The sequence below is a fragment of the Nerophis lumbriciformis genome, linkage group LG02 (assembly GCF_033978685.3).
Source record: "Nerophis lumbriciformis linkage group LG02, RoL_Nlum_v2.1, whole genome shotgun sequence".
In the NCBI taxonomy this organism is placed as follows: domain Eukaryota; kingdom Metazoa; phylum Chordata; class Actinopteri; order Syngnathiformes; family Syngnathidae; genus Nerophis; species Nerophis lumbriciformis.
The window spans coordinates 75,522,501-75,536,941 of NC_084549.2; the positions used below are offsets into that span (position 1 = coordinate 75,522,501).

General features: G+C 43.9%; 1 protein-coding gene across 3 annotated transcripts in view; it reads right to left on the minus strand.

The window, feature by feature from the left end:
- The window catches only part of LOC133581356 (equilibrative nucleoside transporter 1-like), a 69,863-nt gene that overhangs the window by 22,684 nt on the left and 32,738 nt on the right, over nucleotides 1-14,441 (minus strand). For all 3 annotated transcript variants that reach the window (XM_072912026.1, XM_072912028.1, XM_061935339.2), the window contains exons 4-5: nucleotides 9,661-9,836; nucleotides 3,806-3,945 (exon numbers count right to left, since the gene is read on the minus strand). In XM_072912026.1, coding sequence (XP_072768127.1) covers nucleotides 3,806-3,945; nucleotides 9,661-9,836 — 316 coding nt within the window. The remainder of the gene's footprint in view (nucleotides 1-3,805; nucleotides 3,946-9,660; nucleotides 9,837-14,441) is intronic.

Genomic DNA, 14,441 nt, shown 5'->3' on the forward strand with positions numbered 1-14,441 from the left:
GACAGCACTATCTTCACCACAATGAGGTAAACTATCTTCACCACAATGAGGTAAACCCGGTGGCACACACATACACACACACAGTATACACACTGTATCATGCAAGACAACACTGAGGAAGGAGACACTGTATCATACAAGACAACACTGAGGAAGGAGACACTGTATCGTACAAGACAACACTGAGGAAGGAGACACTGTATCATACAAGACAACACTGAGGAAGGAGACACTGTATCATACAAGACAACACTGAGGAAGGAGACACTGTATCATACAAGACAACACTGAGGAAGGAGACACTGTATCATACAAGACAACACTGAGGAAGGAGACACTGTATCATACAAGACAACACTGAGGAAGGAGACACTGTATCATACAAGACAACACTGAGGAAGGAGACACTGTATCATACAAGACAACACTGAGGAAGGAGACACTGTATCATACAAGACAACACTGAGGAAGGAGACACTGTATCATACAAGACAACACTGAGGAAGGAGACACTGTATCATACAAGACAACACTGAGGAAGGAGACACTGTATCATACAAGACAACACTGAGGAAGGAGACACTGTATCATACAAGACAACACTGAGGAAGGAGACACTGTATCATACAAGACAACACTGAGGAAGGAGACACTGTATCATACAAGACAACACTGAGGAAGGAGACACTGTATCATACAAGACAACACTGAGGAAGGAGACACTGTATCATACAAGACAACACTGAGGAAGGAGACACTGTATCATGCAAGACAACACTGAGGAAGGAGACACTGTATCATACAAGACAACACTGAGGAAGGAGACTCTGTATCATACAAGACAACACTGAGGAAGGAGACACTGTATCATACAAGACAACACTGAGGAAGGAGACACTGTATCATACAAGACAACACTGAAGAAGGAGACACTGTATCATACAAGACAACACTGAGGAAGGAGACACTGTATCATACAAGACAACACTGAGGAAGGAGACACTGTATCATACAAGACAACACTGAAGAAGGAGACACTCTGTATCATACAATACAACACTGAGGAAGGCGACACTCTGTATCATACAAGACAACACTGAGGAAGGAGACACTGTATCATACAAGACAACACTGAGGAAGGAGACACTGTATCATACAAGACAACACTGAAGAAGGAGACACTGTATCATACAAGACAACACTGAGGAAGGAGACACTGTATCATACAAGACAACACTGAGGAAGGAGACACTGTATCATACAAGACAACACTGAGGAAGGAGACACTGTATCATACAAGACAACACTGAGGAAGGAGACACTGTATCATACAAAACAACACTGAAGAAGGAGACACTGTATCATACAAGACAACACTGAGGAAGGAGACACTGTATCATACAAGACAACACTGCGGAAGGAGACACTGTATCATACAAGACAACACTGAGGAAGGAGACACTCTGTATCATACAAGACAACACTGAGGAAGGAGACACTGTATCATACAAAACAACACTGAAGAAGGAGACACTGTATCATACAAGACAACACTGAGGAAGGAGACACTGTATCATACAAGACAACACTGAGGAAGGAGACACTGTATCATACAAGACAACACTGAGGAAGGAGACACTGTATCATACAAAACAACACTGAAGAAGGAGACACTGTATCATACAAGACAACACTGAGGAAGGAGACACTGTATCATACAAGACAACACTGCGGAAGGAGACACTGTATCATACAAGACAACACTGAGGAAGGAGACACTCTGTATCATACAAGACAACACTGAGGAAGGAGACACTGTATCATACAAAACAACACTGAAGAAGGAGACACTGTATCATACAAGACAACACTGAGGAAGGAGACACTGTATCATACAAGACAACACTGAGGAAGGTGACACTATGTATCATACAAGACAACACTGAGGAAGGAGACACTGTATCATACAAAACAACACTGAGGAAGGAGACACTGTATCATACAAGACAACACTGAGGAAGGAGACACTGTATCATACAAGACAACACTGAGGAAGGTGACACTATGTATCATACAAGACAACACTGAGGAAGGAGACACTGTATCATACAAAACAACACTGAGGAAGGAGACACTGTATCGTACAAGACAACACTGAGGAAGGAGACACGTCAAGGAAACAAGTTTGAAGTGTTTGTTGACACATCTTGTCCAGGAATGTACCAGCATTCATACCAAAGCTTCAAAGTCACAACCCCCACCTCTACATGCTGATGACACCAATGCTGCTCCTTCTAATAAACACAAGAGATGACACCAATGCTGCTCCTTCTAATAAACTCATGAGATGACACCAATGCTGCTCCTTCTAATAAACACATGAGATGACACCAATGCTGCTCCTTCTAATAAACTCATGAGATGACACCAATGCTGCTCCTTCTAATAAACACATGAGATGACACCAATGCTGCTCCTTCTAATAAACACAAGAGATGACACCAATGCTGCTCCTTCTAATAAACTCATGAGATGACACCAATGCTGCTCCTTCTAATAAACACATGAGATGACACCAATGCTGCTCCTTCTAATAAACTCATGAGATGACACCAATGCTGCTCCTTCTAATAAACACATGAGATGACACCAATGCTGCTCCTTCTAATAAAAACATGAGATGACACCAATGCTGCTCCTTCTAATAAACTCATGAGATGACACCAATGCTGCTCCTTCTAATAAACACATGAGATGACACCAATGCTGCTCCTTCTAATAAAAACATGAGATGACACCAATGCTGCTCCTTCTAATAAACTCATGAGATGACACCAATGCTGCTCCTTCTAATAAACACATGAGATGACACCAATGCTGCTCCTTCTAATAAACTCATGAGATGACACCAATGCTGCTCCTTCTAATAAACACATGAGATGACACCAATGCTGCTCCTTCTAATAAAAACATGAGATGACACCAATGCTGCTCCTTCTAATAAACTCATGAGATGACACCAATGCTGCTCCTTCTAATAAACACATGAGATGACACCAATGCTGCTCCTTCTAATAAAAACATGAGATGACACCAATGCTGCTCCTTCTAATAAACTCATGAGATGCCACCAATGCTGCTGCTTCTAACACATGAGATGACACCAATGCTGCTGCTTCTAATAAACACATGAGATGCCACCAATGCTGCTGCTTCTAATAAACACATGAGATGACACCAATGCTGCTCCTTCTAATACACACATGAGATGACACCAATGCTGCTCCTTCTAATAAAAACATGAGATGACACCAATGCTGCTCCTTCGAACACATGAGATGCCACCAATGCTGCTCCTTCGAACACATGAGATGCCACCAATGTTGCTGCTTCTAACACATGCTGATGACACCAATGCTGCTCCTTCTAATACACACATGAGATGACACCAATGCTGCTCCTTCTAATGAACACATGAGATGACACCAATGCTGCTCCTTCGAACACATGAGATGCCACCAATGCTGCTGCTTCTAACACATGAGATGCCACCAATGCTGCTCCTTCTAATAAACACATGAGATGACACCAATGCTGCTCCTTCTAATAAACACATGAGATGACACCAATGCTGCTGCTTCTAATTAACACATGAGATGACACCAATGCTGCTCCTTCTAATAAACACATGAGATGACACCAATGCTGCTCCTTCTAATAAACACATGAGATGACACCAATGCTGCTGCTTCTAATTAACACATGAGATGACATTGAGTCCAAGTCCACAGCAGGCTGGACTCACAGTTGATGAAGATGATCTTGATCATGGTGAGCGTGAAGAAGGCCAGCGGGGTCACATCCACCTTCACCAGCAGGGCCGTCAGCAGGAAGACCACCAGGATGACCGTGAGGCTGCCAGAGATGCGCAGCTTCTGAGGGATCCTGAGGGGGAACATCAAGAACATTCCAGGGGGTGTTAGTCCACATAGTCACACAAACATCTACACACTGTAGAGAAGTCCACATAGTCACACAAACATCTACACACTGTAGAGAAGTCCACATAGTCACACAAACATCTACACACTGTAGAGAAGTCCACATAGTCACACAAACATCTACACACTGTAGAGAAGTCCACATAGTCACACAAACATCTACACACTGTAGAGAAGTCCACATAGTCACACAAACATCTACACACTGTAGAGTCACACAAACATCTACACACTGTAGAGAAGTCCACATAGTCACACAAACATCTACACACTGTAGAGTCACACAAACATCTACACGGGTCTGTGCTCACTGACTCCTTCACAATTTGGAATGTTGCCTTTCCTTCACAATCATCCTAAGTCAGGAGACAAGAAGGCAAATGTATTTTAATGATTCTAACTCAGAAATAAACGTCAATAAAAGTCCGCTGACATTGGAGTCAATAGCAGCTGCTCCGCAAAACCCTCTAAAAACATCCAAAGAGCGACAACACTCCATTTACACTTGGTGACTTGAATAATAAAAAGTATTATTAATATTGTTGTTATCAACACTAATAACTACTGATAGCAGCACTGTCCATTTACACTTGGTGACTTGAATAATAACAAGTATTAGTCATATTGTTGTTATAAATACTAATAACTACTTATCTCCATGGCTCTAGTGCCAGCACTGACATATGTCTGTCATTTATCATTTTCAAATGGTGTTTTTGCTGATAAAATGAAGAAGGCAAAAGTGTTCCTCTGTATAAAAGCGGTGATAAACCTTTGTTTTCAAATTACCACCCGATTTCATTACTACCCCAATGCTCTAAAATCTTAGAGAGGCTTTTCCAGACCAGACTACAAAAATTCATTGATAAACAGACTGTTGTGTGATAGCCAATACGGTTTTAGGAAAAAACATTCCACAGGAATGGCTTTGACACCGTAGAATTTATCAACGATGCACTAGACAACAAACTCTATGCTATTGGCATTTTTATTGACCTAAAAAAAGCCTTTGACACATTAAACCACAGTATTCTAATTGACAAACTGCAGACATATTTAGTTAGAGAGACCTCTTTAAAATGAAAGTTATCTTTCGAACAGAACACAATTTGTACAGATGGGAAATAAGACCGAGTTACCACTTGTGGTGACGTCGAGTCTTGGGACCAAAAATGTTCACATTATATATCAATGATGTAGTCAAAGTATCTGACGTACTAAAATTAGTGTTGTTCGCGGACGACACCAACATCCTCTGTTCTGGAAAAGATTTAATTAAATTAGTAAACACAGTGAACAGTGAATTGTCAAAAAATCATTTGTGGTTTTTGATAAATAAATTATCACTAAATCTCTCAAAAACAAACTATATCTTCTTCGGGAGAAGGGGACTGAAAAAAACATACACATAGAAGTTAGCGGGACGTCTCTAAATAGAGTAAATGAACACAAGGTCTTGGGGGTTAAGATAGACGCTCAACTGACTTGGAAACCACACGTGAAAGCAGTACAGTCTAAATTGGCTAAGGGTGTCTCCATTTTGTGGAAAATGCAGAAATGACTAAATCAAAATTCACTAAGAATGATTTACTTAGCTCTTTTATTGCCACATTTACAGTATTGCACTGAAGTTTGGGGGCACACCTACAGGGACACTATTGAACCGCTATTTAAGCTCCAGAAAAAGGCAATTAGAATGATACATTATGCCCCATATAGAGCTCATACCAATGATCTGTTCATAATGAGTCATTTTCTTGAATTACATGATATAATCCAATACAGTAGCCTTCAAGTTATGTTTATGGCCTCACAAAAGGCTCTACCTGCAAATATACAGTCTGTTTTTACTCAGAGATGGTCCACATGAACTCAGGGGTGTCCTGAAATTCAAACATAACATGGTAAATTCCACATTCAAGGGTTAGGTGGTGAAAATGTGGGACAATGTGAGCAGAGAAATGAAACTGTCTTCTAGCCTAAGAGTGTTCAACCTTGCGGTAAAAAATGTGTTGTTGGGAAACTATCAAAAACATGACTAGTTGTTTGGACTATCTCAACTGTGGAACACAGGTGCAAAAGACCTCACTGTGGAATAAGGGACATACTACACCAGACAAGGCTTCAGAAGACAAAAGATACCCAGGCAAGATGGAGCTAATCTCATGGTCGCTCAATGCTGTTGACAAAGTGTTTTCCAGCATATGTTAGTCTTATTCTGAAATTGTCATTTATCCATTAACTTTCAGCCTGTTGTTCACTATTCTTTATTTATTTTAAATTGCCTTTCAAATGTCTATTCTTGGTGTTGGGTTTTATCAAATAAATTTCCCCAAAAAATGTGACTTATATTCCAGTGCGACTTATACATGTTTTTTTTCCTTCTTTATTATGCATTTTCGGCCGGTGCGACTTATACTCCGAAAAATACGGTATATAACCAACACATATAACCAACATATAAGTTGATTGTAAATTAGGGGCGGGACATGGATAAGCATTCTTGCTTTCTTCCCGTATCCCTTTTCGGTGGGTGCCGTTCCATCCATCCATCCATTTTCTTCCGCTTATCTGAAGTCGGCACTGACACTGATCATACAGGGAGCGGATCGCCACAATCAGACAGTCCGAAACCCCATACTCTCTGAACACTCCCCACAGGACTTCCCGAGGGACACGGTCGAATGCCTTCTCCAAGTCCACAAAGCACATGTAGACTGGTTGGGCAAACTCCCATGCACCCTCAAGGACCCTGCCGAGAGTATAGAGCTGGTCCACAGTTCCACAACCAGGACGAAAACCACACTGTTCCTCCTGAATCCGAGGTTCGACTATCCGGCGTAGCCTCCTCTCCAGTACACCTGAATAGACCTTACCGGGAAGGCTGAGGAGTGTGATCCCACGATAGTTAGAACACACCCTCCGGTTCCCCTTTTTAAAGAGAGGAACCACCACCCCGGTCTGCCAATCCATAGGTACCTGTCCCGATGTCCACGCGATGCTGCAGAGTCTTGTTAACCAAGACATCCCCACAGCATCCAGAGCCTTAAGGAACTCCGGGCAGGTCTAATCCCCCCGGGGCCTTGCCACCAAGGAGCTTTTTAACTATCTCAGCAACCTCAGCCCCAGAAATAGGAGAGCCCATCACAAATACCCCAGGCACTGCTTCCTCATAGGAAGACGTGTTGGTGGGATTGAGGAGGTATTCGAAGTATTCCCTCCACCGATCCACAACTTCCGCAGTCGAGGTCAGCAGAACACCATCCTCACCATACACGGTGTTGGTAGTGCACTGCTTCCCCTTCCTGAGGCGGCGGATGGTGGTCCAGAATCGCTTCGAAGCCGTCCAGAAGTCGTTTTCCATGGCTTCCCCGAACTCCTCCCATGTCAGAGTTTTTGCCTCCGCGACCGCTGAAGCCGCACACCGCTTGGCCTGTCGGTACCTGTCCGCTGCCTCAGGAGTCCCATGAGCCAAAAGAACCCGATAGGACTCCTTCTTCAGCTTGACGGCATCCCTCACAGCCGGTGTCCACCAACGGGTTCTAGGATTACTGCCACGACAGGCACCAACTACCTTGCGGCCACAGCTCCAATCAGCCGCCTCGACAAGAGGTGCGGAACATGGTCCACTCGGACTCAATGTCCAGCACCTCCCTCGTGACATGTTCAAAGTTCTTCCGGAGGTGGGAATTGAAACTCTCTCTGACAGGAGACTCTGCCAGTCGTTCCCAGCAAACTCTCACAATGCGTTTGGGCCTGCCAGGTCTGTCCGGCATCCTCCCCCACCATTGCAGCCAACTCACCACCAGGTGGTGATGGGTAGAAAGCTCCGCACCTCTCTTCACCAGAGTGTCCAAAACATGAGGCCGCAAATCCGATGACACAACTACAAAGTCGATCATGGAACTGCGGCCTAGGGTGTCCTGGTGCCAAGTGCACATATGGACACCCTTATGCTTGAACATGGTGTTCGTTATGGACAATCCGTGACGGGCACAAAAGTCCAATAACAAAACACCACTCGGGTTCAGATCCGGGCGGCCATTCTTCCCAATCACGCCTCTCCAGGTTTCACTGTCGTTGCCAATATGAGCGTTGAAGGCCCCCAGTAGAACAAGGTAATCACCCGGGGGAGCACCCTCAAGTACTCCCTCGATTGAATCCAAAAAGGGTGGGTACTCTGAGCTGCTGTTTGGCACATAAGCGCAAACAACAGTCAGGACCCGCCCCCCCACCCGAAGGCGGAGGGAAGCTACCCTCTCGTCCACCGGGTTGAACTCCAACATGCAGGCTCTGAGCCGGGGGGCAACAAGAATTGCCACCCCAGCCCGTTGCCTCTCACTGCTGGCAACGCCAGAGTGGAAGAGAGTCCAGCCCCTCTCGAGAGAACTGGATCCAGAGCCCTTGCTGTGCGTCGAAGTGAGTCAGACTATATCTAGCCGGAACGTCTCCACCTCGCGCACTAGCTCAGGCTCCTTCCCCCCCAGCCAGGTGACGTTCTACGTCCCAAGAGCTAGCTTCTGTAGCCGAGGATCGAACCGCCAAGTGCCCTGCCTTCGGCTGCCGCCCAGCTCACATTGCACCCGACCTCTATGGCCCCTGCTATGGGTGGTGGGCCCATTGGAGAAGGGGACCCACGTTGCCTCTTTGGGCTGTGCCCGGCCGGGCCCCATGGGTACAGGCCCGGCCACCAGGCGCTCGCCATCGTTCCCCAACTCCGGGCCTGGCTCCAGAGGGGGGCCCCGGTGACCCGTGTCCGAGCGAGGGAAATCGGAGTCTCGGTTCTTGTATTTCCATAGAAGTCTTCGAGCTGCTCTTTGTCTGATCCCTCACCTAGGACCTGTTTGTCTTGGGAGACCCTACCTGGGGGCATGGAAGCCCCCGGACAACATAGCTCCTAGGATCATTGGGACACGCAAACTCCTCTACCACGGTAAGGTGGCAGCTCAGAGAGGAGGGGTGCCATTGCATGTCTGTCAAATGACAAAGAGTGATGAAGTGTTGCTATAAATGTCTGTCTGCCGGAATAAATACATTAATTCAAATTTATTCATATCAGCGCCGTGATCAGAAAGAGCTAGCTAGCTTGTGCTGCTGATGATATCATGGCCTCAGAGCTGGTGAATGTTTATTGGAGATCATAAACCATGCCTCTCAGAATTGATAACCAAAGTAATCGTTTATTTCCCATTCATGGCATTTGGAAGCAGCTGAGACCCTGAAAGGGACAAGCGGTAGAAAATGGATGGATGAGACAACGGGAGCGCACTAATGGCTGCCAGCAGCAGGGGTGTTGTTGAGTAAATCTCAGTCAAACGTGTGGCACGTAGAGTCTTCTTTTATTTTGAAAAGATGTTAAACATTGCAAAGGAATACATATTTCATATCAAGGCTACAAGAGATGAGGGAAAAGAAGTTCAAATGTTGGATGATGATGATAGACCAGAAGCCATCACACTAATACAGAAAGAAAGTGGAAATGTATTTATGCTTTTTAAAGTTGGAGGATGTGTTCAACTGGTTGATTTGTGTGTTTCATTGTAAAAAAGATCAATCCTCTTCTATGTTACTTTGCTAAAAAACAAACCCATGACACATTTACTTCTTGTAAAAAGTATCATTGGTGTCATCTCTATGAAGCAGAAGTAGGCGTGCGTACCTCTGGTGGATGAAGGAGTTGAGGCAGGTGAAGATGAGCAGAGGCACCATGGCGCACAGCGTCATCACGTTGTTGAATTTGGACTCCAGGACGTTACGCGTGTCCTCGCCAACGTTGGTCTGGTTGGTCGTCTGGTTGGACTCTGTGGGGGAGTCCTTAAGCCGGCTGGTGAAGTACTGAGGAGGAACGATCGATCATTGATGCACACTTGGTATAATCAGTTGTTGTATTACAATATTCTGTTAAACTACTTCTACATCTAGTACTTGGCAATGACCTTCACTGAAACAACCTCAACACTACTTCTCCATCTAGTACTTGGCAATGACCTTCGCTGAAACAACCTCAACACTACTTCTACATCCAGTACTTGGCAATGACCTTCACTGAAACAACCTCAACACTACTTCTACATCCAGTACTTGGCAATGACCTTCACTGAAACAACCTCAACACTACTTCTACATCCAGTACTTGGCAATGACCTTCACTGAAACAACCTCAACACTACTTGTTACGGCTACTCTTGCGTTCAAAAAGTTTAGAAAAAATAAAAATAAAGATAGAGTACGCCTGAGGAGGAGGTCTATGACTCACTAAATTCCTTAATAAGCACTCGCGGAGATATGTCGAGATTCCAAATGATCATAATTTATTTTCACAAACAAAAAATATTCTTCGTGGTTGACTTCATAATAATAAAAATAACTTATTTAGCGGTAAATAAACTGTTTCACTCCTCACTCCTTCAACATGATAGACAGACAAAAGCTGTCCTGTCTTCTTAATCACAGGAGGAGGAAGTGGCTCACCAGGAGGAGCGTGAGCAGCTGAAAACAATCAGTCAATCATAATTCATCGAAAACATCCAATAATTCATCAACATCATCATTGGCATTATTTGATTTCATTGTCAAAACAATTAATAAATAAATAATATATATAGGCTCCAACATCCGGGCCCCTAATTGTGTGCTTTAGCAAAACAATTACATAAATAATAATATTCAAAAAGGAGCCGTAATAGAACAATACAATCCAAACAAACAATGTTCTTCAAAATAAAAATTAATTGAGTTACTAGTCAAGTCTCATCAAAGTCTATAGTCATATCAGACTATCTGAAGCGGTCATCGAGTCATCGAGGCTGGAGAACCGAATCCCCCCTTAGTCCATCAGCAGGCAGAGCTTATCTATTGGTCGTTGAACCGTGTTGGTTTTAACCAAAACACTTCTCACGAAGCCTTTGGCATCTGGAAAGGTCTTTACAATTCGGCCCATAATCCATGAGTTTCTTTAAGTCCAGCACTATTTGCCCCTCACTCATCACTATTACAATCATGGGCTGGTCTTCTTTACTGTCGGACTTGAGTGGACTGCTTGGTCCAGCCCTGGTTTTGCTTTCACGTACATCTTGACACCTCTGGGCTTGAGCGCTCTCTTTGGGCCCCGTTAGTGGCGCTGGTTATGTGTTTCCTTGTTCCATGGTCCATGGTCCATGGTCTTGTTATGTGTTTCCTTGTTCCATGGTCTATGGTCTTATGTGTTTCCTTGTTCCATGGTCCATGATCTTGTTATGTGTTTCCTTGTTCCAAGGTCCATGGTCTTATGTGTTTCCTTGTTCCATGGTCTTGCTTGCATCCGTCTGCAAAATACAGTTTCTAATGATTTTCCTGGATAAGGAGTTAGCATGAGGGAGCCAAAACTTTTGACTTAGCCTGAAAAGCATATGGCTTCTTCCTGAGTGTCCGACTTGATGATGGATATGTTCCAGGATGAGGTTAGATAAGTGGGAACCTTTAGGGAGAATAATTGGGTTCTTCTGGTGCACGGGCATTGCACTTCTGTTTATTCTACCTCCCACTCTCAGGATACCATTATCAACAATCGCTTTTGCTTTTCAAGTTGAGGGTTTTGCCATGTCTTATCCTTGGTGGAGTCCTTGATTTTCTTATTTTTCTCCTTTTCGACTGTTCTGTGCACGTCTTTGCCATCTCCTTTGCTGCCGTATGGGAATGTGTAAGGATCAGCCTCTAAGGGCATTGGCTCTTTGTCAAAAGGTAAGCTTCCCCTCCGACCGTACAGGTCTCTGATTTCCTCTGTTTTGTCATGTTTGTCTCCTTTGTCCTTCTTGACCTTTTCTTTATCTTTGTCATGGCTTTTTTTGGAAGAAGAAGAGGAGGAATGCCGATGTCTCTCTTTCTCTCTGAACTTATCCTGAGGTGTGACTATAGAAAGAGTCCCTCCTGTCGTCAGAGACATCTGTAAGGCTGATTGAGTCATAGTAACTTGTGAGGATGGGTTCATGACCCCTGTCAGCGAAACTATCAGACGAAATTTCACTGTTCTTGTCATTAGAATCATCCTTGTAATCGTTCAATGCTGCTTCTTCCAATTTTTTGAGGAGGCATTTTTCATTCTCACTACTGCCTTTTGATGTTTTTCTTTCCGTGGAAGTGTCCATCTTGTCTTTATATTTACTTTTCGTGAGATGCAGTGTACGTTCTTTTACCATATTACAGTTATCAGGCATGACTTTGTCTTTATCCCGGAAAGGCAGTGGCAGAAGATCGTGACCACTAATGTGTGTATGATTGTTCATTTGTAACACAACACACGCAAAAACAAATACCAAAAGTGCAAAACCGAAGTAGATAAACAACCCATTAATAACAACCTCAAATCACTCCTTTCAACCCCAAAAAAGCAATGCAATAAATTAAGAAATAAGACAACCAACCTGACTAAATCCTTAAAAAAAATTACATTACCGACTAAATAGAGGAAAACACAAATAAGCCACGTGAGCTCTGGAAAATCCTCAACAACCAGCTTCCTGGTTGCAGCCAGAAACTTAAAACCAGACTCACCAACATCAACATCAAGGATGGTAACTCCCTCATTACAGACAAAATGGAGGTAGTAAGCAGACTTAACACCTTTTTCACCAGCATAGCCACAACTCTTGTCAACAAGCTGTCCCACCACTCTAGAACACATTAAAGCCTTCTACAGAAAGCTAGGAGTATCCAACAACGATTTCAAATTAGAAATGGTCTCAGCGGATGAGGTGCTTAAAAAATTGAGCGCGCTCCACCCAAACAAGGCCACCAGCCTTGACAATATCCCCTCCAGATTCCTCAGGGACTCTGCCTCCACCATTGCCCCTATCATCAAGCACATAACAAACCTCTCAATTTCTCAAGGCCAAGTACCAAAAGATTTTAAGATAGCAAGAGTAACTCCCCTCTTTAAAAAAGGAAGCAAATTGGAACCTGGCAACTACCGACCTGTTTCTATTCTCAGTTCCATTTCCAAAGTAATGGAAACAATAGTTTATGAACAGGTCGATAGTTATCTTGCCACTAATAAACTCATGTACAAATTCCAATCCGGCTACAGAACTAACCACTCCACTGACACATGCCTTCTCTATCTGACCGACCACATCAAACATGAGGTGGACGCGGGCAAATACTGCGGCATGGTCATGCTGGACCTTCAGAAGGCCTTTGAGACCGTTAACCACGTTATACTGTTGGATAAGCTCAGAGCAATCGGATTTGATAAAACCTCATGGAGCTGGATGCAATCTTACTTGGAGGGGAGGAAACAGGTGGTAGAGGTGAACGGCACCGTGTCCCCCCCCCTCTCAGTAAGCTGTGGAGTCCCCCAAGGCAGTATATTAGGGCCTTTACTGTTCCTAATATACATAAAGGACTTGTCATCAGCATGCGACTGTGAATTGTTTGTTTGCGGATGACTCGGCCCTGCTGGTATCAGACAAGGACAAGTCACAGGTGGAGAAAATCCTCAGTCCTGAACTCTGTAGAATTTGCACCTGGCTCGCTGACAACAAGCTATCCATACACTTGGGTAAAACGGAATCCATCCTATTTGGGTCCCACATCAACCTTAAGAAAGTCAATGACTTCACTATAAAAGTGGGTGACATTGTTATCACAAGGAAAGATGAGGTCACCTACCTAGGTTCCATTCTAGAGGCTAATCTTTCCTGTGATAAAATGGCAACCAAGGTAATCAAAAAGGTCAACCAACGAACAAGATTTCTCTACAGAATCTCCTCTCTGGTCAACAAAAGCACCATGAAGATTCTGGCGGGAACTCTCGTTCAACCCTTTTTCGATTACGCATGCACCTCCTGGTACCCTAGCACCTCCAAAACCCTCAAATCTAGACTCCAAACATCCCAGAACAAGCTAGTCAGATTACTTCTAGACCTCCACCCCAGATCCCACCTCACTCCTACCCACTTCTCCAAAGTGAGCTGGCTCAGTGTGGAGGACAGAGTAAAACAACTTGCACTGAGCCTAGTCTATAAAATCCGCTACACCTCCCCGATACTGAAGTACATGTCAAACTACTTCCTTAACGTAAATGACCGCCATAACCACAACACCAGGGGGAGCTCCACTAACCACGTTAAACCCAGATTCCGAACTAACAAAGGTCTTAACTCATTCTCTTTCTATGCCACATCAATATGGAATGCACTCCCAACAGGTATAAAAGAAAAGGCATCTCTATCCTCCTTCAAAACCACACTAAAAGAACACCTCCAGGCAACTACAACCCTAAACTAACACCCTCCCTTCCACATAATACCTCTTCGGATTGTAAATAATCAAATGTAAACAATCAAATGTAGACACTTTTTCTTATACTTTCTGATCTCTCTCTCTATGTCCACTACTTACTGTACATATCCTACCAAGTCAGTCCTACACTGTTTCAATATCCATTTCTCTGATGATGCAATT